This window comes from Seriola aureovittata, chromosome 5 (genome assembly GCF_021018895.1).
Source record: "Seriola aureovittata isolate HTS-2021-v1 ecotype China chromosome 5, ASM2101889v1, whole genome shotgun sequence".
Lineage (NCBI taxonomy): Eukaryota > Metazoa > Chordata > Actinopteri > Carangiformes > Carangidae > Seriola > Seriola aureovittata.
This window is the reverse complement of record NC_079368.1, coordinates 6145114-6171239: the sequence shown is the minus strand read 5'-3', so window position 1 is coordinate 6171239 and position 26126 is coordinate 6145114. Positions and strand designations below refer to the sequence as shown.

Genomic DNA, 26126 nt, shown 5'->3' with positions numbered 1-26126 from the left:
CAGCAGATGTTCCAGATGCAGCTGAGTGTCAAATGATGCCTCAGGTCTCATTATCATCCATCCTCTGCCTCCTCATACTTCAGTGGCAAGTCCTTGGCACCCCGTCCCCTGGAGCCTGAGAGATCTGGGCATATAAACTGTACTACAGTGTAAGTGGGCCTAAGCAAGTTGTTTTTTCCTGTGTGAAATGAATAATGCAAATAATTGGTTTTGAAAAATGGTCTAAACCTGCTGAAAGCATGCCAGAGCCTATTTAGGTGCATGTGTAGAAATGTAATGCATAAAATATTTTCTTACAAAGGCACCACGCTGATTAGAATAGCTGAGGTGCAGTTCATCATAATTCCTCCAGTAGGTGCAATTTCCCTGATTTGCCACTTGCATTAAAAAGTAAATCACTTCATTTATTTGTTATTGCAGGGATTCAAAATACCTGCAATCTCAGCCTATCATACAGTATCCATTTATCTTAATTCAGCAAAACTACTCTTCACTGTGATGCTGAAGATTAATAATACGGAAAATATAATCTGTGTTCCTTATTTATATAAGCTGTTACAGGTTCCTTCAGAATGCAAGACAGAGTTAGAAAACAGCCTCAGGCTTCAATATCAGGCCTACCCAGACTGATGCACACTACACCAGGGATTCTGAGTGCAACGTACCCCATGAACGTAACATGGCTGGATATGTGGGGATAAAAATGATTATAGGCTGTTTCTTTATTGAAGTTATGGAATGTAAGTAAATACATTTATTCAAGTACTGTACATAAGTACAAATCTGGGGTACTTGAACTTGAGTATTAACATTTAATGCTACTTTACATTTCCGCACCCATAACATTTCAGAGGCAAATACTGTTGGGTACTTTACTCCACTATTTATTTGACAACCTTAGTTACTGTTATACTGTTATAAGTTAAGATTGTACATGCAGCTCATATAAAATGTGATGAATTGTTAAAGATTAAACTAACAGTATATAAAGCAGTTAATGGCTCCTTGAGCAACACAGTGAGACTCTACACTTTACTGCATTAGTAAGAATAATTAAATAGTATATGACAGTATAACACACAGGGGCTGTATTTCTGTGTTGATTACTTTTTGTAGCCTACTTTAAATACGTTTTGCTGACAATGCTTTTGCTTACGTGACATTTAAAATGCAGGACATGGTGGCTAATACAATATTTTATTGCTATTTAATTGTAGCTATACTTTATATAGCCCACTTTCTCCAGCACTGCTGTATTTTATAATTTCCTACCTGTAAATTAACAGTGAATCACTGCAACTCTCTCATAATAATATAGCCTGTTTTATACAGCAGTGGGCCCTCATCTGTGCCTGGACACAGAGGTGGATGTAATGAACGGCATTAACACATTTAAACCCAGTGTACCTTGACCTAAGTAAAAGCAGACAGTGGGTATCTTTGTGAAATAATGATAATTTGTACTATTACTGAGGAGAAATGTATTAAATTACCCCGTTCGCCATGAAATAGGCTATACATAACTAAGACACAACAGCTGGAAGTTTGCTTGTGGTCACAGATATTAGGTTATCCTTATTTAGCCTGGTTCCACTCAATAGCCTGCTACGTGTGTGTGTTTTGAAACCTATAATTAGTCCGAGTATCACCTTTTGATCCTTCTTGCCACTTGTTACCCGCGCCCAGCCCCCCACGAGCCCCTGCAGAGCGGGGGCGAGCCCAGTTTCGTCTCGCGGTGTCTCTCGGCTTCCGACTGGCTGATTCTCAGCACCTGCAGGCCGGCGACGGTTCACACCAGGCGGCTTAAAGGCTCCAGACCTCCGCTTCCTGACCGGACTTCACACAGCAGCACGGTTTTCTGACTTCACGTTAAAAGGTATTTTAATAAAGATAAAGATAGGCTGATGGAGGTAAGGCTATCATCTGAAATAGCAAACCGGCCTCCCTCTGAATTTCAAATAAATTATTTTATGACGCAAAAAAAAAAGGTTATTATTTATACTGAATGAATTTGACACTTTCTTTCCAAACTATCAGCTAACTTTTTTCATGAGGTAAATAGCTAACGTAGACCTTTCAATCTAGCTACAAATTAATTGTCCATATTGGCTTTTTAATACAGTTTAATTGTTAAGTAACGTAAGTAGTGCCAAAGCTTAAGTCAAGGCCCAAACAAACAAAAAAAAGTATACAACCAATTAGTCGGCGTTTAAATGCGTGGAAACATTATTTAACCTTTGACACCTTTACAAGCCATTAAACAGTCAGAGGTCAGGCGCCCTCAGGCCCCCCCCCCACCCCGCTGCTCAATGGCAGCTGGGTTCAAGGAGAAAAAATACATTATTGAAATGAATCATTAGGTTACGTTTCCTTTTGTATCGTGACAGGCACAAATCCCAAAGTAGACTTTTTTTTCCCCATCGAGATTAACCTTGACAACAAAGCATTCCTCATAGGACTTCAAATAGGAGATGGAAATGGCTGCACAGATAGGACAGGGGTGACATTCTTAAAATATCACCTAACTGTCCCATTAAATATGAGCAATGATATCCTTCTGGAGAGAGGGGAAATGTAAGTGCTGACTTTTTTCCATTTTGTGTGACATGAGATGGCATTCTTATTTTAAAGCTTGAAAACACAAAATTCAGAATTTACATTAATTAAATCATTGTTTTACCAAATGATTTGCACAAATGTATGATTGAATGAATATTTAAATGTCCAATAAATCATCAATATTTAATTTATTCAAAACTTTTATTTGATTTGAAAAAGTCTGTCACTGCAATAATTAATTTTTTTAATGACCTCTTATAGCAAATTATATCCATTAATCAGAAGGAAACTTTAACAATAAACTACAATCTGTAACAGCAGACCTATAGTGTAGTTACACACATGGTTTATCAAGAGGAGTGTAGTGTAGAGCTAGGAAGCGTGGTCAGTGACTCATTTATGTGTTTATATGTTTTTTTTTCTTCATAAAACCAGATGCAGATTAGAACATTTAAACTGCAGTGCAGTCTAATGTTTAGATAGCTTTCAATTTCTGACTCCAAATGATTGCAGGAGCAGCAGACACCTCAACCTATTTCAACAGGCAAATCCGCACGGAGAAACCTGAACAATGCTATCAGTGAGGTAAGCTTTTTTTTTTTTTTTTTTTTAACCCTCCCCCTTCAGCTGTACAACAGCAGATGGGACTTTGAATAGAAGATTGGCACAAAGAACGTTCTTTTTTTTTATGAATTACAAGAATTTAATGTTTATTTTACAGATACAGAACAGTCATTCTGCTTCATTTATTTACTTTGTATTGCTGCAAGTCAGTGCCATGGTACAAGCTTCTCAGAGCGGCTCAAAATGTCCAGAATGTTTCAAAATCAAATCTCTTTTTTTTTTTTTCCTCAAACAAAAACATTTGATGTGTTTCGACACCCTCTCTGATGAGCTCAACATGCAAACATCTCGTCTACCTAGAAGGTTGATGGACTATATAACATATGGCTTTTTTGAAAGCAATAAAAACAAGGCAAATCAAAAAGTGCATCCAACACAAAAAAAATCTGTTCCAGTCTGTGATCAAAGGTATTGTCTGTGTTAAGGAGAGGTCCCTCCTGTCCTCCTGTGTTTGCTGGCTCAATGTCTGCACCACTCAGGTAAGAGGGTGCCCTGATGTAGAGCTTTTGCCATTGGGGTTCAAAGGTCAAATCAGACCTTTTTAAGGGCTCGGAGCAGGTGCCTATTCTTCCCCCAAAGATGCATTTCCTTTAAATAAATATGGCAGGATTTATCCAGCAGGGAGGAGTTTCAGCCTGTAAACGCACACAGGTTACACAGGCTGTGTGAGCCATCAATAGACAGGGCTGCGTTGCCTTTCCTGCCTTTTTTTCTATTCCCACAGTGCTGTATGCTGTTAGCCTTGGTGGACAGCAGTCATTATCTGGGCCCGTAGTCATAGTTAGAGGGGCCACTGGTGGCTGAGTACATGTTAGCTGTAGCCGGGTTCATGTGGTGATGGTACGTGTGTCCTCTGATACTGGGTAAAGGGTAGGGCGACGGCCTGGTCTTAGCCCCCAGATAATGTTCATAGGTGGTGGGGTACTTGTAAGGGTGGTGGTGCAGGGTGTCCGGCGGTATAGTGTGGGGGTCTGGCCGAAGGTCATGAGGAGGGCTGGGGCGACCACTGGTGAGTGGGACGGCATGCAGGCCTCCCGGGACGGGCAGGGCGGGGCTGAGGACCCGGGACATCAGCTGGTGAGCTGGGTCAGCGTGTATGGGCGTGCCGCTGGGGTCTCGCTCATATTCCCGCCTACTGTCTTCTGTGGAGAAAGAGACATGAGGACAGGCAGAGACAGACAACGTGTGAATACTTTGTACCAGCAGGTTGTGTATGTTGTCCTGAACAGTGAGTGTGTTCAGTTCTGCACTCTGCCGTCTGTTATGACATGTAGGTTTTGAATACATGTCCTTATACCAGTGTTTTTGGGTGGAAGCCAGGAAAAGTTTGCACCCTGGCCTGATATATAATAAAATATAATTTCGCTTATTATTAATATTCACAAGGTGACTGCAGTGTTTAGATCACTGTATAGAAACCCATGCACTGATACCCAGAAAAAAACTGTTAAAATCTGACAAATATTGTATGACAATAATTCCACATATGAGCTCAACAATCGAAAACCAATATTATAAAATTCTTTCGGGTGGATTAGAAGCTTTGGTATATTCAATTCAGCAAGTATTCAATTGATCAAATTATTATAAATAAAATTGTCATGTGTAGAAAGAGAGAAAAAAAAATTTCATTGCAGGTTTTACTGTGTAAAGCTGTGGTCAGTTACATAGTAGCATAAGAGCCTTGTAGTGGGTGACATTGACTGGCTGATATTTGATGTTTAATTAAAAGCCAGTATTGGCCTGATGCTGTAAATGCACCACTGTGTTTAAGATAAAAAAAAAAGTAGAAGAGTGAAATATGCCAACAACTGAAAGAAAAGCATCTCTCCTGAATGCTTAACAACAGAACATGACTGTGTTTCATGTGTGATGGCAGGCAGGAGTTTTGAAATGAAACAAAGAGCGTGGTGCAGACCTTTCTCTGTGCCGTTCTGCTGCGGGGGAGATGACATTGGGTTTCTTGTTCTGGCAAAGGCACTCATTATTGGCAGAGAGCCTGGCCTGTGATTCCTGGGCCTGGAGCAGGGAGAATGGATTCAGTTACACACTCATTTAATGAATGTCAAGGGCACATTTTCTTTATTATATACTAAAATGATGAATGCATATTTTAAGAGTTTACACTGATGCATGTAATGAGCATTAACACTTTAACGGGCCCGCTAATTCACAATGGGTGAAATGTGAAACGACCTACATGACTCAGATCGGCCTGTTCTATAAAATAATCACAAATCCCCATAAACATCAGTAAATGCTTTAAAGAAAAAAACAGTAATTTGCAGAGCTGGTTGAACAGCATTTGGAAAAACCCACTGTGTTTGTTCCAGCTTCCTGATTTTCTGAGATGGTTGTGGTTTTTTGCACTCTGACAATTAGAGAGAGTCTAGTCATTTGTCAATGACAGAAAAGCTCAGTTGATTGACTATCAAACAGTATCTAGCTATTTTGAATCATTGCGGCACTCATTGTGTTCTTTCAAACTCCACCCATCTGGCACCTGTGTGGAGTAAAACAAACAGCAAAACCATTTTGCAAATGCTCTCCGGCCCAGCCAGCTCTGTTGTACATTTTTACATCATGTGGAAACATGCCAATAAGACAATATTTTTGCTGAGTGTAAACACTCACCAGTCCTCTGGGTCACAGTCCCTGAAGCCCTTTGCAAAGGGATTGCTGGCTATCTTCAGCTGTGTGATCTGAAATCCAGAAAAACAAAATAAACCTCAGTGCTGCAAACTGATGTGATACACAATGTCAGCTCCTTTTCTGTTATTACTTTTAACGTCTATTAGAAATGACAGCAGAGGTAGAGGTAGCACTACGGACTGAACATTCTAGGTGTCATATTTGAACTCACTGCTATCTTTAATAAAATATGTCAGTAAACAGTTGCAGGTCTGTTGTTCAGGGCGGCAGCATCAGGCCCATTCAGTGTTATTTAAAACAAAACTGCCACTTAATACAGAGCTTATATTGTTATAGACTGTTCATTTATGAACGCTCTTTGCACTGACAGCTGCATAGCGTCTCATGTATATCATACAGACACAGCACAGTCCCCATCATAAATTATTCAGAATCATAACGTGAACAACCTACGTTTATCATCATCATCGTCATCATCATCATCATCCTCCTCATCATCATTTTATCATGTTTCTGCCAATTTATATAATTTGTCTTTATTTCATGAGTCCCATTAAAGGCGATAATGTCACTGTAATTGTTGCCATATGCGCTTCAAGTGTAAAAATAATGAACTGTGACGATCAATATCAGATAGATCAGTCATTCACACGCTACAGCCTGGTCACAAATATTAAGCTTCAATCGCCAAACTGCAGCGACTCTCACACTGAATCAGATCAGAGACAGAGGCTGACGGAAAGCAGAGCAGCGAGGACGCAGTGAAAAGAGCCACAGAGCAGAGGCAACATTTACGCGCAGAGAGCGCGCCATGGAGCTGCCATTGAGCTGCACCAAGAACGGGTTATTTCTGATTGTGTGCGCAAAATGTGGCGCAGAAATAAAAAAAAGACTGTTTTTATGATCTGCCTCACAATCAATAGTGACTTAAACCGATTTTTTATGGTATCAGTTGATTTTTGCGATAATATTCAAATACCCCAAACATCTACGCTATTTTTACTTTATGATATATTTATAACATATGGGAAATCTGATCACATTCCATAGATGCAAGAACGTACATTTCTGCACATTTCACAGGTTTAGAAAACAGCGGCTCACCCGGTGGTTCTGGTAGGCTGTGACCGCCGTGAAGCGGGTTTCTTCAAAAACAAAGGTCTTGTAATTCTCCTCTGCGTATTTCTCGCTGTCCTTGCGGGGGTCCACATAGACCACATGAAACCTGGGCTGGTAGCGGTGCATGGAGTTCAGAATGATCTGAGAAAAAGAGATAAAGGATGGATCAGCACTCATTCACACTGAATTCAACACTGAACTAAAGATTAAGAGGCTGAACTTCCGCAAGTCAGACTATTTTCGATGTTTTACTTTTATTGTTGCCGAATTCAAATCTGGCAAATTAATGATGGTTATATAAGATTAAATGAAATGAAATTGAACAGGATAATTTACACAAAAATATCGTGAAGCTTAACCGAGGTAGTTTGGTGCCTTCTACATATGAGCAAAGATCTTATTTAACCTTCTTATATTAAAACTCTGTCAGCCATCTCCAAGATATGCAGGCTATTTGCGGACAGAAGCAAGTTTGTTAACGCCATTAGTGGCAGAAATAAACTGTTAAATGTGCAGAGCCATTTAAATCTATTACACTCATCTGAACGTATGAAATCTGCCTGGGAATATTTATCATCATTCTTATTTAAAATCATAATCATGGAGCAATAATGATTATCATGAAGTAATTGTTTATACCCCCATTTCCATCCTGCAAAGCTCTTTTCTATATTTGCTAAAATATTCCCCAACATCATCTTGTCTGATTTCGCAACTAATGATACAACTCAGACGGTGGAAGATGAAGCGGGAAAGGCTGAAATAATTTCCAGTGGTGAAATATTCCACTTCCTTGCCGTCACTTTTGGAGCAGAGCCTGATGTGCGTCGCCATTTCTGAGGATTGCAAATAGGCTTTTGGCCACATCTGACTATTACTCAAAATATCAAAGTTTAATACTTTGTATCAATCAGTCTGAGGGCGAATAAAACTGCTCAACTTCTGCTTATAATAATCTTCACAATAAGAGCCCCCTGGATGTGTTGGTGAAATCCTCCACTGTGGATAGAGCAGTTCTTATCTCCCCAGTCAGTTTAACTGCTGTCTATTTTTGCTAAATTATTTGCATAGTGGTGTGTGAGGCCGGTGGTGTGACGGCTGTTACACTGGATAAAGAAACTTCGTGCCCACACGCTGCGCTGCATGTTGTTGTGGTCAAATTAAAGTCCTTTTTACGTGCGCTTTCTTTCCCGCGGTGTAGACTCACATGTCCGTTGTCGTCCAGCAGGTTGTTGGTGAGTTTGAGTTTATCAAAAGAGACGATCTGCTTCATCCACTGCGCGCCTTTAGCCGGAGAGTCCGGGTGGTAGTGGACCCTGCCCGGTGTGGCGGGGTCAGCTTTACCCGCCACCAGCCACGACGAGCTGTGGAAAGCATACCTGCAAGAAAACAGTGAATTAGACAAGAGGTTCCGGTTAGTCACAAAAATACATGTCTCCATGACGTTGTAGGGAAACGCACACCGAGGATATCCTTTATAAAAATACAAGGCTCCATGATGAGGGAAAAATATGACACTGAATGTCTCTCTAATGTCAGCACATAGTCACCAACATATCTGGTTCATCGTGGAAATATTTCCTAATGTTGTAATGTGCATATATAACACTTTTACATTTATCTATTTATGAATCCATGCATATTTTATTTGATACAATTAGGCCTATTTGTAAATGTAGGAGTTTTTTATTTCGCTTGTTGAATTTAACAGGGCAGGTTATGGATTGTGCACACCAGTAAAAACCTCCCAACTCGCAGGCTACAATATTTTACGGCCCCACAGTGACAGATGTGCGTTTCAGTCGTCTGAAGATGTCCACAAAGTTACCTGTAACGTTTGTCGTCTACAGGCAGGAAGTCCATCAGGAGCATGTAGTCTGCCATGGGATCCATACCAAATATTTTCACTTGGAAAGTTGGAAACATTCTCCTGGCAAAGAGAAAAAAAAAAAAACATGGGGCGACTGTTAAATCAAGGCTTTAAATGGCTGCTACTGCTGCTTGTAGGGTGCACGCTTTGTTTTCATGTCCTACTTTTTTAAAAACTGGATCATCTGTGTGTTCAACTGTTTGAATTAGGCCATTTGGAATTTGTCAGATAAGCCAACAAATTATTTTTGCCAAAGTGTTTTTTTTTTTTTAAAAAGAAAAGAAAAAGAAAAAGCCAACATGTTTGCAGAGATTCATGCAGCTCCAGGCCTTCAGAGCTTAATTTGGCCCGAGCTAGAGGCTACGAGAAGACGGAGGCTTCAAACTATTGGAAATGACGTGATTCCGTCCGTGCGTAACCAGATAAAACTCCCCCTGATCTGAATGGAGCTTTCGGTTTGTTGTCTTTTAACTCTGCGTTTGTGACTTCTGGCAAAACGCTTTAACTTCTCCTCTGCGTCTTTGATGAATTCCAGACACATGAAGGCCTACACACATGTAGTGGAAACACACACACGCGCACATTGACGTTATTTGGGTCCGCGAGGTGTGGTGCTATAAACTCGTAGGATCCAGAGGGGGAAAATGGAAATAGTCCAGAATTATGATTGTGTGAAAAAAAAAAAAAGGCTACAACTGGGAACATGTAGAGACAGTCTTATCAGCACGCTGATACTACACTGCTCATGACCTTTATTCATTTATTAACAATAATGTCTCTGCTTTTATCTCAGAGATTTGGATTCAGTCGCTGCTGGAAGTTTCGCTGTAAGTTGAAATCTCACAGACGCAGCGGCTCGGCCTCCTCCACCTCGTCCAGGTTAGGTTACCGTGTGTAGGGCAGATCCATATCCCCCCAACAACATCAGCTGAAAGTTGAGTAATCTGCCGAGTCAGTGAAAGGGATCCTAAAATCAACGCTCAATTAACGTCAGTGTTGTGGCTAGGTGAGGCTGAAGGAGCTTTTAAAGTGCTCTGCTGCAGATCTCCTTTCCCCTGTCAGACAGCGCACAGCGGGAAACTCAACCCTGGCTCTATGGATTAAATCAATTACCTCACGCCTCTTTATATTAATATAATGCAGAACGGCCCAGACACTGCTAGGCGCATAACTGGTTGAAAATACTATATATACGGAGGATTAGTGAAACATTTTATGGGCTCTCCGCAAGGGTCAGAGGTCAACGCTGTGCCTGTAAGGATACAAGCAGGATAAAGTAGCCTATAAATTCTGCAATAAAAAGCCCCTGACTCATCTAAAAAATTGAATTTAATCAGCTCTCTCTACGTGACCGTTTACTGTTTATTAAAAATGTTATTAACCAAATCAAAACAGATATTGGTGTATTGATATACGCTGATTGTAACCAAAATATATATTTTTTGTGTGTGTGTGAAGAAGTAAGGGAGGGAAGCAGGCCGACTCCTGTGATGAGTCCTGAGTAAAAACAACGCTGTAATCAGCTCGTGCACGATTTGATCTGCGTTCACACGTGTAAAGACTCACAGATTAAAGGCCATAATGTTCCCTATAACAGCCCTGCGTATAAAAAAAAAAGTGAGACTGAAGGAAACCAACCGAGAGTCACAGTTATCCTTATTGGATCTATTCTACGCAGCAGGATCACATCAACATGGTGTTTACAGCTGACACACACACTTCCAAATACACTGCCTCCTCGCGTCTTGACCTACTCATTAGCGAGTCTTAAAAGCCCCGTGCTGCAGGCCTCCACTGTTTACCTGCTTCACATAGAGACAAACGACCTGATGCACCGACACAAAGCTTGTGTCAGTGTTAATTCATTTAATTCACTCGGCTTGATTTCTCTTAAGTTTTCTATAATACAAGACAGAGAGAGAGGAAAACAATATGCAGCTGAATAGTGAAAAAAGTTAGTTCATTATAAACACCAGAAGAAAAGGATTAAAAAATATATTTAAAAAAATTAATCATTTAGTTTGATACTATTTGCAATAATATATTATATATTTTCGAATAAAAAGAGACTTCAATTTAATCGAAATAGGCCGATAAATCCCGCCTGTCATTTGCGGCATCATCATAAACACTAAAAAAAAATAAAGAAAAAATAAAGACTAAAATTTTAGATATAAAAACTACAGTCATGCGATGCCGTCATTCTTCCTAAAGGACATGGAGTCATATTAACCGATATGTGAGAGTAAAAGAAGCCTGCGGTGTGTGTGTATTTATCCAGCTCACCTGCCAGCCTTGGTCACGATCATCTCCGTGCCCAGCTGGTTAAACTCGTCCCATAAAGCTTTCATCTCCAGCTGGACGTTGATGTTGGCCACTTTAGGGTTCTTCTTCACTATAGTTTTACTGTTCGGCGTGGAGCTGGAGGACGACGAGGAGCAGTTGGGAGTCCCGTTGTCGCTCGGCGGGGCCTGGCCCGGGTTGGACCCCGGGTAGTTGTAGTTGTGCTGCGCGGCCGGGCACGGCTCGAAGTGGGACTCATGTTGGCTGTACGGGTCCCCGGGGGACGGAGAGAGGTGGTAGCCCCCCGGCGTGTTGAGGCTGCTCAGGCTGCTCGTCGTGAAGGCTGCAACATCGCAAAAATGGGACAGCTGCGTCAGCCACGGACTGGATATGGCTGAAATCATCCCAAAAAACTGGATTTACTAAATATGCCTTGTACTGTTAGTCGGTTATGAGAACGGTAGTGAAAACAGAAGCAGGATTCAGTGAGCTCCAAATGAAGATGTCAGGCAACAAATGCACCCTTTTCGGTTTAAAAGTTTCCGTCTCTGCTGTTCGTTAATCCCTGAGGTTGCATCCACTGCCAGCATACTACAGTCTGCCTGATCTAAAGTAGCAAACTTCCGAATAGTGCCGAAATGTTTCCGAAAAAAAAAAAAACTGCGGCGCTCGCGTTGAATCTCTCAGCTACTGACACAAACGAGCGCCGAGTGCGTGTGAATGAGTTTTTGCTTTGGATCGATTGCGCTCTGAGCGGCCTCTGTTGTGCGCTGCTGCTGTGTGTAATACCGCAACCCCGTCTCCTCTCTTATCTGACGCAGAGGGCCTCCCCTTTGCGATAAAACCGGTTCTTATTTCTATTTAGATAAGGAACTGCAGGTAATGTGCCTTTTCCTCGCCTTGGGACGAGACTGATTGACAGAGAAGTGCGCCCCTTTTTAATGGGCTTTCCGGCACCCATTTAACTTTTGGATAAGGGTATCGCCCACATCACCCCCGTTAACAAAGAATAGAGGATCTGACCGACAGAGAGGAGTGTAAACAGTTTACAAGGTAAACACACACTGATTTGCATGAACAAACAAACAGGCAGCAGGTGACTGTTGCTTTCTGGTTATTGGACTAATAGATGTAGGAATGGACATGCTTCCCTCTCCGGGCTGGATATGCTTATTACGGTCTGCTTTTACCATTACACGCAGGGGGCCTGTGTAAACCCTACTCCTCCCGGCTTCATTGTCAATGTATGTGTTCCTGTGCACGAATTAAAGTTGACTCTTTGTGCAACGCTTTGGGATTTTAGAATAGGAAACTTTTTTTTTCTCCACTCAGGCTGCTTTGTGCAGACTTCTCCTCCCTGATAGTGATTTCTAGGACTGAATCTGCATTATTTTTTGACAGTAGGCAACCGTGCCAGAATTTATTTTTTGCACTAATTTCATTCATGCATTCAACACAACGCACGCATGTGTGGCTTTGCTCATTGACTGTACTTTTAGATTTTTTTTCTTTTTTTTTTTTTTTGGAAAATGTGGATTAAACGAGCAGTTGCAAGGGTGTTATGTAATTTCGGGTGAGATGTGTACATGCTACAGCAGCTCTATGGGCATCAACAAACAGATTTACCTTCCATTTCCCGGGTCACAGTGCTGTAGTGCATTTTAAAGAAACTGTGGTTGTGCAGGTCTGGCTTGTCTAGGCCGGTGCTCTGTTTGTCAAACGCTGCGTTTCCTGTTTGCTCTGCAGCCGAAATCAGAGAGGCAATACTGAAAGCATTAGCCTTTGGAGAGAGGGGACCGCCGTCGTCCATAGGCAAGGGATCGAATCGGGAAAAGCCGTCTCTCCTCCTCCTCCTCCCCCTCCGCTTTCCAACCGCACAGAAAGCAGGAGAAGGCTGCGCACAATGGAGAGGAACATGCGCCAAAATGGGGTTTTCACATTCCGCCACCGGCGCTCGGTGTGCGCGAGAGTCTGGGGCAGGCTGTTCTTTCAAGTATTCCCACGGCTACTGTGAAGACGCGAAAAGCTCCCCGGCGTTCTGATTCATTTGATGAACCTCTGAACACGTCCTGGTGTCAAAACATAGTTCATCCGCAGTGAATAGAGTGAGAGAGAGAGAGAGAGAGAGAGCGAGAGAGCTTCCCTTGTTTCTCCTCCGGTCTGTGGCGGGGTGGTGTCATCTGAGTCCTGCCTTGAGGAGAAGCTACTACTGCTACGAGAATGTCAAAAGTGAGCAAGATCCACGCCTCCCCTGCACCACCAGGAAAAAAAGTGTCTGCGCTCTGCACTGGATGTTTTATTTCAATAAGACCTTGTCAGTCATTTGAATTCAGCTCAAACGTCATTGCAATGTCCGGCTTCAGAGTGCGCCTCTTTTCCAGTAAATTACCGCACTATATATGTGTATATTTTATCTGTGCAAGCCCACATAGAGCTGCTCTGGAACATCAGGGGCTGCGGTGCAAACGTGCCCAACTGCAGTTTTTCTTAAACAGGGTTGCAACAGGTTTTCAAGTACATGTACAGAAACTGATTTTATTTCCAGGAGTTAGAAAAATACGGACATGAGATATTGATTGAGAGGTGGCAGATATGTCACTCTGTCTAGGAGATGTCACTCATACGTGGCACTCTTTAGATGAAGAGTTCTTTTACGCATCACACACCAACTCCATTTATTATTCTTGCCTTCTGAGTCCACCGTGCCAAAAGCAGTATAATACAAATTGCTGAATTTCACGCACATTTTACGCACAGCCCCTCACCTCTTACACAGCCGACCTTGTTACACGCAGACAAACACAGAAATTTTACAGAGCATAACCCCGTCACTGCAGCCAGTAAACAGCCAGTAAACAGAATAAACACACGTGGCATTTTGGGGCCGGAGCTGGACTTGACCTCTCCGCCTTGCGCCTCCAGTGTCGCCCCGTTGGCTCTCAGCTTATCGAGGTTCAGCTTTAATGTGCAGCGACCAAAGATGTGTTTTGTTGTAGCTGCTGCGATAGCGACCGGATAGAGTCTCATTTACACTGGAGTCAGTGAATTAAGTGTGAAAGCAGCAGCGGGGTTCTAATGGGATAAAGCAGTTAGAGGATTAGTCCTGTTTGTTTTGGATGTTTCTCCACGGGAGGGAGGGAGCACAAATAAAGCACTGCAATATGTTGTTTAGGGTAAACATTTAGATAGATAGATAGATAGATAGATAGATTGGTAGATAGATTACTCTATAAAAGAAATCAGGCGTGGAGAAGTCAAAACCAGTGTAAACCATCGCCCGGATGATGTGTCCCTCCCAGTGCATGCCGGCCTTTTTTTTATCAGATATGATGCCATCCACACCGACTCACTTCATCATTGCCAAGTCGGAAGCCTCCTTTGTAAATACTCAGGTGATAACAGACAAAATACAGGAGTAGATCAAAATGGGAAGAGACTGTGTTGGAATTCGCTCGCAGCGGCCAAAGCGTCCTCCACTGCACTGATCTGACTTAGAGGTGAAAGTTTTAGCGGGAAAAAAATGTTTAACATAAGGATACATTTAATTTTTGTCACGAAAAATATCATGTGCGGGAAGTGCCAGAATATAAATCGAAAGCTTAGGCTACAGTAAATAAAGGTAATGGCCTGTGTAAAATACACACGATGTAAAAATACACAGTGTGAAGCTCCTCAGGAATATGAATGCCATATTTTTCAGTACATAGAAGTGAGTAAGCCATGAATTACACAGAGAAACAAGATCTCTGCAGCTCCAACGGGAGGTTAACATTTATATGAAAGTGTAGAAGATAAGCACATATTTGTACATTTGTGACTTTTCGTTATATTTAAGCAGGACCATTTTAATCTGATGAAATAGAGTTTAATTATGAGTTGCAACTCATATCTTTGGCTTTATTTGAAATAGCTTTGCTCTGTAGAGGTCCACGCGCTGTGGACTGTCTCCCGAAGATTTTAACACATCTGATCCAAACCTGAAAACAACCAGACAAAGTGAGCAGAGTGTGTGAGCAACCCTGCGTCCTGAACACCGTTTCTCTGTTCTCTGACTGATGGATACAGTCACATCCTCCTGTAGCTGCTGCTGCTCCTCTGTCAGTGTATAAATGTTTGTTTATTTTATTGAATAATTTAAATTATTATTTACTCTGAGGCCAGTGCGGAAATTTGAGACTCTTAATGACTGTAGGAAAGTACTGAAATCATTTGAAAATTCCAGGCCGTCATCTTGTCCATACACAGGGAAAGAGCACAGCACTCAGTGGTTACTGAACCCAAGTCTTTTTAAATGGGATTAAACTCAGGATTTTTTAAATAGGTAATTTCCAGGCGAACATCCTTGATTAAAAAAAAAAAAAAATACAACACTTGAAGTCCTTGCAGTCTGTGTGGGAGCTGGGTCTCGTGGCTCTGCTGACGTGTAGGAATATTAATTGCGACATCTTATTTCGTTGTTTAATGAAATTAATTGATGCGTCCGCAAAATAATTTTTGGACTTGCTTCAAGTTTCACTTAACCTTTAATATATAGACTATTACATCTGACACGATGGAGCTGACACTCTGTTTTACAGATTTAAATGATTATTTCATTTTTTTTTTTTTTTTTTTAGAAATTATTAAAAATGTTTTTTTTTTTTTGCAATTTTCTAATTTCTAAGATCGGCTTTTACACAGAGGAAAATAGTGCCCATTCTGATTTTCTGTTTTTAAATGGATTGCCATTTATCCCTGAGGCAGTGCTGCTGTTCCTGCACAGTGAGACTCAGTGTGACATTCACTGACAGGCATCTGCACAGAGGTGACAGAGGCCAACAGAAGGCAAACCAGGAGACCCCCGTGTCATTTGGCATGCGCTTTTACGCACTGGAATAGCCTAAATTAATAATAATAAATTGCACAAATGCTTTTCCATAAGGACATTGCAAACATATCGAGCTGATTGTGATTCTGTGTCAGTGGTTTGACACATTTCTGACAATCACTCAGTCACACAGCTGAGATCCACATGTTGCTGGTTGTCTTCCTGTTGTCTTTTCCAGGAGACTCTCGTGCTGTAGGAGCGGCCTGTGTGACCTGTTGTGGTAACACGACATCTCACCAAACCAAAAAAAAAAAAAAAAAAAAAAAAAACTCCCGCCCATGGCCTCGTTAAATAGCACAGATCTCGTAAACGTCAGGGCCCGGCGGCTGCTGTTTGGTGTTATTATTAAACAGAGATGTGATTAGGTCATCGGTATATGTGGAAGGACCTGTTGTGTGTGCGCGCTCTCTTCTTCTTCTCTCCTTCTCCCAGACTAGAGATAAAACAACATAAAACATCCTTTGATGTTTTTACGCTTGTTTTGCGGAGATATTCATTTCTCCAGTCTTTCATTTAATGAGCCACAATTATTAATGACACGCTCACATCATTTTACAGATAATAAATCACAAGTTATTCCGCTGATCTTTAAAAGCAATGATTTTCACGTTCATGTTGCGTGACCGAGGCTGTGGGGACCGACGCGGCGCACTCCAAGTATAAAATCCTATCCTGTCTAAATATTGGTCTAAATCCCTGAATGTGAAGGAGAGGAAGTGAGCAGTTGACCGCTGACAGCAGAGGGCCCGGGGTGTCCCCTCTCTCCGCGCGGCCGGAGGAAACGCACGGAGAGAGGGCAGGTATGCAGGAGGAAATATTGAAAAGGTGCCTCAGCTATCTGCAGGACCTCCGGTGATCATTATAAGGGACAAAAACATGTAAATAATAATCTATAATCTGAGGAAAATTGAAGATAGGTGCCTTAAAAAAAACACTGTCCCTTAAATAAGTCAGCTACTTGTTTTGAATTTATACCTCATGAATAAACTTTAATGTATAAACGGAAGTGGGGAAATTTTTAAATGATGTTTCTGTAGTTTATTTAGAATTTATTTATTTTTACATTTTGTTTTTTTGGACGTAATCAATGAAAATGCCTAAACTAATTCCGGTGCTCGGTTGTGAACTCAACAGGCCTTCATTCTGATGAGCAAGAAGGTTTAGTTAATAGACCTAATGGCTCTTGCAGTTTTGCTGCTGTATCACAGTCTCCCACTTTCCAATTCATAATAATTTAATCATTTTATCGAGGACGCAGTAAACTGGAGAGTGGATCTTTTGACTGCTAAAAGCCCTGAAAAGAAGTCTGCAGTTTGCAGGTGCAAGCTGTCTCGTGTCTTACAGCACCAGTAGTGGCTCTCATTTTGTCGCTTGGCTAAATCTGTGTATGCCTTCATTCACTGCGCCGGTTAAAAATGTCCACCTCCTTTTCCCGGAATGAGACGTCCACATCGGCGCAAATACTTAGTGGTGTTTTTCATTAAAAACGTCCAAACATTTTACCCTGTGATGGATGTGATGGATATTTGTCCGATGTTTGTCATTATTTATTTTTCCTTATTTGTAATTTCATCTCCATCATCTGTCACTGAGTGGTTAGCTTGGTATTTGGACGATTTTCCCCCCGTGGCGTTGTTTGGTTGCTCTGATGAATAAAATATAAAAATAGTCGATTTGATGGTTTCTAAACTTGTTATTATGTGCAAATATATGCAAAGACATTATTTCAGTGTATTTGTGCGCGTGTCTGCAGCATGGTAGACTGTAAATACCGACGGTGGCTTGTGTTCACATAGTGTTACAGGTGTCTGCAGATCTATCGTCCTTCAATAGGCCTCCGGTCATGCGTAAAGGCGACTACAGCGCAGTAATAATACAAACATCACTGCAGACAACCTGTGTGTGATTTAACAAATAGGTGGGTCAGATTTTTAGTGGAACTTTGGTCTTAATTCTATTTTATAACTGGGAGATTTATCTGACTCCTGTGTTAGTCTATAGGCTGTAAGGACATATTACCTTCTTCTCGATATTACAGGGCATTCCTCCTTTTTTCAAAAAAAGGGGAAAAATGAGTCAAAACACATTTCCTTGTTGGCATATAAATGTGGGTTTCCTGTTCAGCCCTGTTCTCTTTGTATTTTGGGGGTCATCATAAAAGGACGTGCATAAAAACAATGGACATGAACACAATGGTTGACCAAAGGTGAAAATCATGATTCCCTGGTGTCTGCCTCAGGCAGATTCCGACATATATTCCCACACACTTTCATAAAACACGGAAAAAAAACAGGGTGTAGACTTTAGCTTTTTATATTATTAATAGAAAAACCTCAGAGGCTGCAGGTTAACAACCCCACTGTGTCCCATAATTTCAAATTTTGAAAAAGTTTCTTTCCGTAAAATGTCTTTGTTTATTTCTCTCAGTCGGTTTATACAGTAAGTAAAATATGTTTTTTGCTTCCTAATCTTTATGGATTCTGATGTTTTAAGACAGTTTGTCGAGGCAGCCACGCAGAAATAAAACGAGACAAACAGACAAAAGCACAATTTTCACTTTTTCCCTCCCCCTTTGCAGTTGCCTGGGAAAATGTGTGCCACCACTGTCTGTTTATTTTGGGAAGGAAGGTCCTCTCTCCACATGTCTTCTCGGAGTTAACGAATGGGCCTGACAGCTGCCAACTGTGCCCTTCAGCAGGCTCTGAGCGGCCTGGTCGATGCAGGCCGGCCTCCACTCTCTGCTCTCTGCAGCCCCACCACACCTGAAGCAACACTGTAAAGAAGAAAGGACTGAACAGTCAGTTATCATCCAACTGCCAGGAGATCACTGTAAGATACAGTCTAACACGTGGTAGCATAGGAAAAGGCCTGAAGGTCATCAGGACAGAAAAATCACAAAGTATACGTGTGTTTACAGAGTGTGTGGTGCTGTTATGCTCTGAAGATTCCTCAGTTTTTATCAGTTGAATTTCTCATGGAGAGAGAGAGAGCAAAAACAGTGTGGAATGTCTGTGTAGGACATGGGACGGTTGGGGGGGGGTGGGGATGGGGGGGTGGGGGCTGCTTGGAGTCAGATCCCTTTTCAAAATCACTTCTTCTCTTTCCCTCCCGTCTTTGTTTTAAAACTGAGAAGCTTTTAGCTTTTGAAAAGTATCCTTTTCCTATCTGTTGCACGGCCGCCCCAGTCGTCATCACCTCGCCTCTTCCCGCAGCCCCATTGGAGCACCGGTAAATAGCTGGCATTCCTGCCACAAAGAACCGATGATGTGGGCCCGGGGCCTCCGTGATCTCCCCAAATTAATTAAGGCCTTTCTTCTGCCCGAGCAGGATCCGCGGCCTTTGTCTCTCTAATACGTCTTAAGCCCGGTATTAAATGCAAGGGCAGAGTATACGCTCATTATAAATCTGTCACTGCCTGCTTTGCTCCTCTCGGCCTGGCCCGTGATCCTAAATAGGCCTCAGTGTAGCAGAGAAGGCATCCTCCAGTCTGGCTCTCGCCCCTTGCCTCCTCCTTATCTGCCGCCCCTCCCTACTCCCCACTGGCTTGGTATTTATTTGAATATGAGAAGGCCTGCTTGTTGTTTCTGGCAGAGGGGGCTCAAGACTGAGACCCCCTTCCCACTGCCACCACCACATCATGCCCCTCCACCCCACCCCAGCTTCTTCCATCCCTTCATCCCCGGATCACTCTCTCCGTCTGCCCTTCCTCAGCCAGACTGGCTCGTTCACTCTTCCCTGGCTTCTGCTGCTTTTCGTGAACTTGAACCACAGACCTCCTGTCAAAGGCCATTACAGACAGATCCACTGTGCATGTGTGTGAGTGTGTGTGTGTGTGTGTGTGTGTGAGAGTGCATGTGTGCGTATCCCTTTAACTACTTTCCCTCTCTAGCTGAAATTAATAACTGTGTTAGCGGAGTTAATGTGTAAGCCAGTGGGGTGGTCAGACTGTTCTTTTCCCTCCAAAAGCTCAGCTGAGTGAATGTTTCCTTTAAAGTCACTCCAGTCAGTAAATGCACCTTTCACGGGCTGATCCTGTTTCTCTCTCCCTTCCTCCTCCGTGTTTTTCACTCGCCCGCATTCGTCGTTTCTTTGGCCCATCTGTAGGAAGGCTCCAACCTCAGATGACGAGACATCGAGTAGCTCTCCAATTTGAAATGCCGAAGGTGTTTAGTGGGGTTTTAACGCGGCGATTCCTTCTGTGACAGCAGGATCAAGATTGCCTCTTAACCAGTAGCAGGAAGTGGATAACATGTCCATTAGAGAGGCCCCCACACCAACCCCAGACAGTGAAATTAGGGGATCAGAGGCATGCGGAGATTTGACCTTGAGGAATGCCAATACCACACCCCCGGTTGGAAATGCGCAGCGGAGGGGACAGGAAAATGAGCTACAATGTGGCTTTTTGTTTGGGCGAACAGGAGATTTGGGTTGAGGGGGGAATATCGGGCCTTCCTGTGCTCCTCTTCCAAGATGAAGAAGCAGGAAGTCACACAGGAGGTAAACAATGTGCAGAATGGAGCTGATACCACGGCCTGGAATTTACACCCCCATCATTCCTGTTGGCATGGCTGTGGGCCAGTTCATAATGGACACGGCGCCCACCAAACAACCGGCTTCCATGTTGGAAATATTTCCCCGCCTCAGAAAATGTGAAATTCAGCGTAGCCCCTGCAGACTTCTCTTGACAGTGGTTTTGCTTGGACCATCTCAGGTCTTAGGCTTCAGGTCACAAATCCCGCTTTGTGCATCTTGTCGCTCAGTCACTCGCAGAATCTGTCAAAAGCAAGTCTCCACCAATCAGAGCGAGCGCTGGGCTGTCTGATGCTGATTACAGCGATTCATCATGTCAGGCACTCCCTGCCACCACATGTTTGTTTTGATCGCTTCCTCTCCAGCACGGTGACAGTGAAAGATGAGGGACCATGTGGCCCGAGCCGGCACAGCGCCATGGAAACCGGCGGCACCGGTGTCAGGCCTCAGAAAGAGTGAGCTCAGTAGGGCGTGGAGGAGATTTGGCCTGCTGGCTAATTGCAGACCCAAAAGTGTAACTTTAGGTGATGGGGGGATTAAGGCATGTTGACTTGTGTTCACCGGGGGGCTAAACTGACACTCAGTTCCCCCTGGAGCGGACAGTTCTTGAAACCCGCTGGAGTTGGCTGGGGGGTCTGGGTCACATTAAGGGGGTACTGTGTGGCCTGCTAGGGCAAACCACATGACCAGCTCCTCTAAAACAAGCACTGCTGTGTCCATAATGTCAAACACTTCCTCCATCTGCATCCATTAGCCAGCTCTGGAGGTGGCGAGGAACATTTGAGAGCCAATGGAAAACAAAGGGTCCAGAGATTACATGGCCCTTGTATAATGAAAAAGTTCCCTCATCTATTGTACTGACGAAGGAACAAAATTTACCAAAGGAATCCATTCATTTCTGACACAGTGATAAGCTTTTTGCATAAAGAAGTGTTTTTTCATTGTTTGAAATTACATTATGTGATTGTATTGTTATTAGAATAATTTATAACTCCAATCAGAAGCGTTTATTTTAATCACATAATGTTTATAACATTCCTGGCTGTATTTAAAATGCACAGTTTTACACCCTTTAAATGTTTACTCACACTCTTTTTAAAAATTGAATTAGTAAAAATCCTAATTTATAAAACTTGATATATTATAACACAGAAAATGTAACTTTACCTTTTCATACAATCCATGTTTGGACTTGTTATTACATAGATTGAAAAGGTAATCAATTTTTTGTTAGCATTTCCAGAGTTGTTTATAATATATCCTTATAGAAATGTCTTGAGAAAATGTAGGTCACGTTAATAAATAGAGCTAATAAGTATGATAATAATAATGAAAAAAGCTCTATCTTACATTTTAAAGAATTCATTTTTTGTTCATTAGAAAATCAAATGATCACACATCTAGTAAAATACAGACCAGTAATTTGTTTTATTAAGCAAATTATTTAGAACACATAAAACTGGTAGTTATGAATTACTGTATAATCATGTGACATGAATAAATCACAGAATAATATTTTATATTATTTTATTATATTATTTTGTAAATAAAAGTATTTTAATTCTATTCATGCAGCCGACACTAAGAAGTACCTGAATGACAAACAGGACATAATGTTGATCATTTCTTTTAGAGTTTTAACAATGAAAACGGACCACAGAGCCATAGAAATTATAATTAACAAAACTCAAAACCTCAAAAATGAAGGATGTTTTATAATCCAAATTCCTCATGACATAAATTTCAGTCGTCTGGTTGCACAATAAAACTCTGAGCACACATCCTCCTGATGAGTTTTATTTACTTGCCCATATTTGCAGATGGATTAAATTTCCTAGAGTGTGTCTGCCACAGTTTTAAATACCTTTCATTTACACTGATATCACACTACCGCACCCATACTGTCATACAGGTATTCCACATGCCCCTATAGTCCCGTCCCGCACCGTAAAATATGGATGGACTCTCTGACAGATGAACCAAGCAACACAGACGAGCAGAAGCATTTCGTGTTGCAGCAACCTCCCCTGTGGCTCGCACAGAGAAGGCCTAAACACTGGAGTCAACTGGATGTGGAAAAAAATAGCCCTTGTGTTTGGGTCTGATTTCTCAGCTCATTAATCTTGACTGTAGTCCTATAGTGCGTCTCGCAGACTGGCATATTTTCAGCCGGCTTGAATGTAATGATATTTATTAGAACATGTCCTCACTTGCTGTACGTCTCTTACCGTATCTGACATCACTGTCCTAGATACCTAGCTGTGTTTACATATGACTAAGAGGAAGAGGGTTGGACATCAATATTTTTCACTTTGTGTTTTTTTTTCCCCTCTTTGAAAAGAATTTTTTTGATTTGACCTTTTTGTCTTGTTGAAACATTAAATTGTTTTTGCTTTCGAGACCAAAAAAGCAACAAATTCAAACTTGTTTAAATAGCTACACATGTATATACTGAAAAAACAACTAAAATTACACATAAAAAAAGAAAAAAAGTTTAACTTTGCCGTATGAATAAGCCTTTTCTTTTACACACAAAATAAGAAAATTAATTAATGAATTCTCTTGAAACTTAAAATCTTTTTTTCTGACCTGTCTGTGAAAGCAACATGATATCAAACACTTTAAAATATCTATTTAAAATATAGCTAAATTCATAAGTAAATATACAAAAAAATACAAAAAGACTATCCATAACAGGATTTACATGATATATTCACCCACTTTTACATATCAAATAGGTTATAGTGTAGAAAGGCAGGAGAGTTTTCATTGTTTACTGACAGTTCAGAAGCAGCTGAGTTATTTATCAGTGGTAACAGATTTATTTTGTCACAGATTAACTTATTATAATCAACAGACAGCAATAAAAACCAGGAGACAACAGATGTTATTCTTGTTATAAAATGTTTCTCTTCCACTGGCTGCAAACAGAAATCACTGCCTTTCTCGCTTCCAGCTCAACTGCTGATCCGTGCTGAACCCTGTGCAGCAGGTTGACTGAAGGGAATGTTTGGCTGGAGAGAGAGTGTGAGTGTGTGTGTGTGTGTGTGTGTGTGTGTGTGTGTGTGTGTGTGTGTGTGTGTGTGTGTGTGTGCGTGTGCGTGTGCGTGCGTGTCTCTCTGTGTGTGTCTCTGTTACACAGACCTTGGAAAAAGCAGTAGCTCCCCTGTGTGGTTTGCTGGTGTAAGAGCACCTGGCACGGCAGGGGGAGAGGTGGGCATTGGGGCGCCAGGACATAACCTGCACCGCTCCACTGGCGCAGCAGCAGGCCAGACTCCTGAATAAATGCAATAACTCTGCTGTGATGTACCTGGATAAATGCAGCCGCTTAACTGGAAGTGAAGCATCACTGGTAATCTTAAGTGTCTGCTGCAATGAGTTAGCATCCAAATATTATAAGCAGTTTCCTCCTCCATGTTTAACCCTCAGCCTGCGTTCTTGCTGTTGAAAGCACACCTTGAAAAGCCTCTGTCATCGCCCGTCTCTCCAAGTGACACATGACAACAACCCTCCCGATACACACACACACACACACATGCACACGAGTTCACATCCACAGAGGAATTACGAGAGCTGAAAACAATTACTCAGCTTCTCGTTGCCAATATTCATGTCTTTCATATTTCTGTGATTTTTAGCTAACTTGATGTACATGTATAAGCAAGGTTAGGCACATGAAAGTCAGGCTGCTTTGCTCATATACACACACACAGAGTTATTTGGCTTGAGGCCCTTTGGTTCAAGTTGATGTTTGGGGTGAGCCGTGATGTTGCTTAGCTTCAGAGGCGGCCTAATGCAGGATCAGGTGTCTCCGTCCGTATCACATGCCGGCGTGGAGTGGATGGCATGTGCCCTCTCTGGACGCTGGACACTTCACCGCCCCTCACCCTCCAAATATTTACCTGACATGTCCCCGTGGGTGGCGGCCCATCTAAAGAAACATGTATACACACATTCACATTGATGGATTTTTTTTAAGCATACAGATATACACACTAGGGTTTGTGTTATGAAAGCTGATATAGATGCTATTTTTTACTTTGACCATTTTCATGACAAAATCTGTGCAAAAAAAAAATTTTATTTAAAAAATGACCACTGTAAAATTTACAAATCCACCACTGACAAACAATGTTTCACTGATGAAAGGTATTCCTTCATTTATAACCTAATACACACACTGGCAGATGCAAGCACACACACACACACACACACACACACACACACACACACACCTGCACACATGCTTAAACGTGAGTCCATTCCCGCGTCAGGCCTCATTGGCGTCGACACTTTGATGTTGTCCGACGCTTGTTTACTGATGCAAATTAGCAGGTAGGCGGCCTTCAGAGGAGCAGAGAGCGTGGCAGCCTTCGTGGGTGGTGGTGGTGGGTCGTTCTTCTAACACCGCACCCTTACTCATCTTCCTCCATCCACTCCCACTCCCTACCTCTACACCCCCCCCCCCCCCCCCACCACCACCAACGCAGGAATGCTTTCAGCTGGACTCACCTGGTAGAAGGGACTGGGTCAGGCTTCTGGATGCTGGAGTGAGTGGACCTGTCACAATGCTGAAAAAAAGGATAGGTCCAAAACAAGTTGATGTTTAAGGGATACATGGTTTTCACAGGGCAGCAATGAATGTTATATTTATTGTCTCTTATGTATACAATCTGTTTTTTTTATCCTAAACCATCATGTGACTGAAGCAGCCATATTTACAGTCACTAACATCCATTTTTACGCCTTGAATTCACTGTAACAATAGATATCATCTCACTGAGGGTGTAAAAAGCCTTTTCAATTCCATACATTTATACCACACCACTGCACGCAAGCATTTTACACTTGCAATGTTGGAAGTTGTAATATGAACTAAGGATGTATCCAGGGAGTCATTGCAGAGGTTAAAAAAAAAAAAGTCACAACCTGTACAAATTGTTTTTTTTTTTTTATTGCATTAAAGCAAAAAAGCAATTATGCATTTGTTTTCTTCAGGTATTCTGGTGGAGGGGTTGTGCCGAGCAGAAACAGGAAATGGGAATCGGCTAAATACTGGGACAGAGAGCCGTCTGCTTGACCAAATAACAAGAGTAAACAGGAGTGAGTCCGCCGGGATCCCCGCTGCTGCTGCTTTCAATGGTGAGAACGCCACACTCCAATTCTTCCCACTTGCTGACCCACACACACACACACACACTGCCCTCCATGTACAGCTGTGTGTGTGTGTGTGTGTGAGTGGATGATGAATGGAGCAGTGTATTATAGTTATAATATAGAAGTTGTGTGTGTATTTACTTGTCTCCAGAGAATGTATTCTTTTTAATGAAATTGTGTGCGTGCGTGTGTGTGTGTGTGTGTGTGTGTGTGTGTGTGTGTGTGTGTGTATATGTGTATGCGTGCAGATGCATTGTGTAGAAAGCTGATGATGACTGATGATCTGCTGAAATGTCACTGTAACCAAAACAAGACCTTGTAGTCCGCCCTTAAGCAGTGAGTAATGAGATGAATCATTCTATCACAATTTGTGAATACACAGTCGAATGGTAAACATGTTGCAGTCTGTGACGTGTACAGATGTCCTAGCACCCCCTTTAGGTCAGTAGGTGAAGCATTGAAAAA

At 42.0% G+C, this 26126-nt stretch overlaps 1 protein-coding gene and 1 long non-coding RNA gene across 6 annotated transcripts in view; one reads left to right on the top strand and one right to left on the bottom strand.

The window, feature by feature from the left end:
• Positions 1-3235: 3235 nt before the first annotated feature.
• tbx1 (T-box transcription factor 1) lies at positions 3236-13365 on the bottom strand. Of its 4 annotated transcripts, none has more exons than XM_056377314.1 (8): positions 12734-13365; positions 11111-11501; positions 8783-8884; positions 8162-8333; positions 6940-7095; positions 5818-5885; positions 5102-5202; positions 3236-4322 (listed from the first exon to the last, which is right to left on the bottom strand). In XM_056377314.1, the coding sequence occupies exons 1-8, from the start codon at positions 12915-12917 to the stop codon at positions 3943-3945; spliced, it is 1554 nt and encodes a 517-aa protein (XP_056233289.1). In that variant the 5' UTR covers positions 12918-13365; the 3' UTR covers positions 3236-3942. The 4 variants fall into 4 exon arrangements, with proteins under 4 accessions (XP_056233289.1, XP_056233291.1, XP_056233288.1 ...); XM_056377316.1 differs by having other exon boundaries at positions 11111-11450; XM_056377313.1 differs by having other exon boundaries at positions 3236-4325; positions 12734-13363.
• LOC130170151 (uncharacterized) overlaps positions 11529-26126 on the top strand; it is a 35494-nt gene continuing 20896 nt past the window's right edge. For both annotated transcript variants that reach the window (XR_008827947.1, XR_008827948.1), the window contains exons 1-2: positions 11529-12160; positions 25503-25646. This is a non-coding gene — a long non-coding RNA (uncharacterized LOC130170151). The remainder of the gene's footprint in view (positions 12161-25502; positions 25647-26126) is intronic.

What these genes read in the sequence shown, in the direction of transcription:
- tbx1 (XM_056377313.1), bottom strand. Translation starts at nt 12,917, where the DNA reads ATGGACGACGGCGGTCCCCTCTCTCCAAAGGCTAATGCTTTCAGTATT. An exon ending in GTAGACGACAAACGTTACAG is followed by an intron (nt 8,334 to 8,782) that starts GTAACTTTGTGG and finishes GTTTTCTTGCAG; the next exon opens with GTATGCTTTCCACAGCTCGT. An exon ending in GACTGTGACCCAGAGGACTG is followed by an intron (nt 5,203 to 5,817) that starts GTGAGTGTTTAC and finishes TCCCTGCTCCAG; the next exon opens with GCCCAGGAATCACAGGCCAG.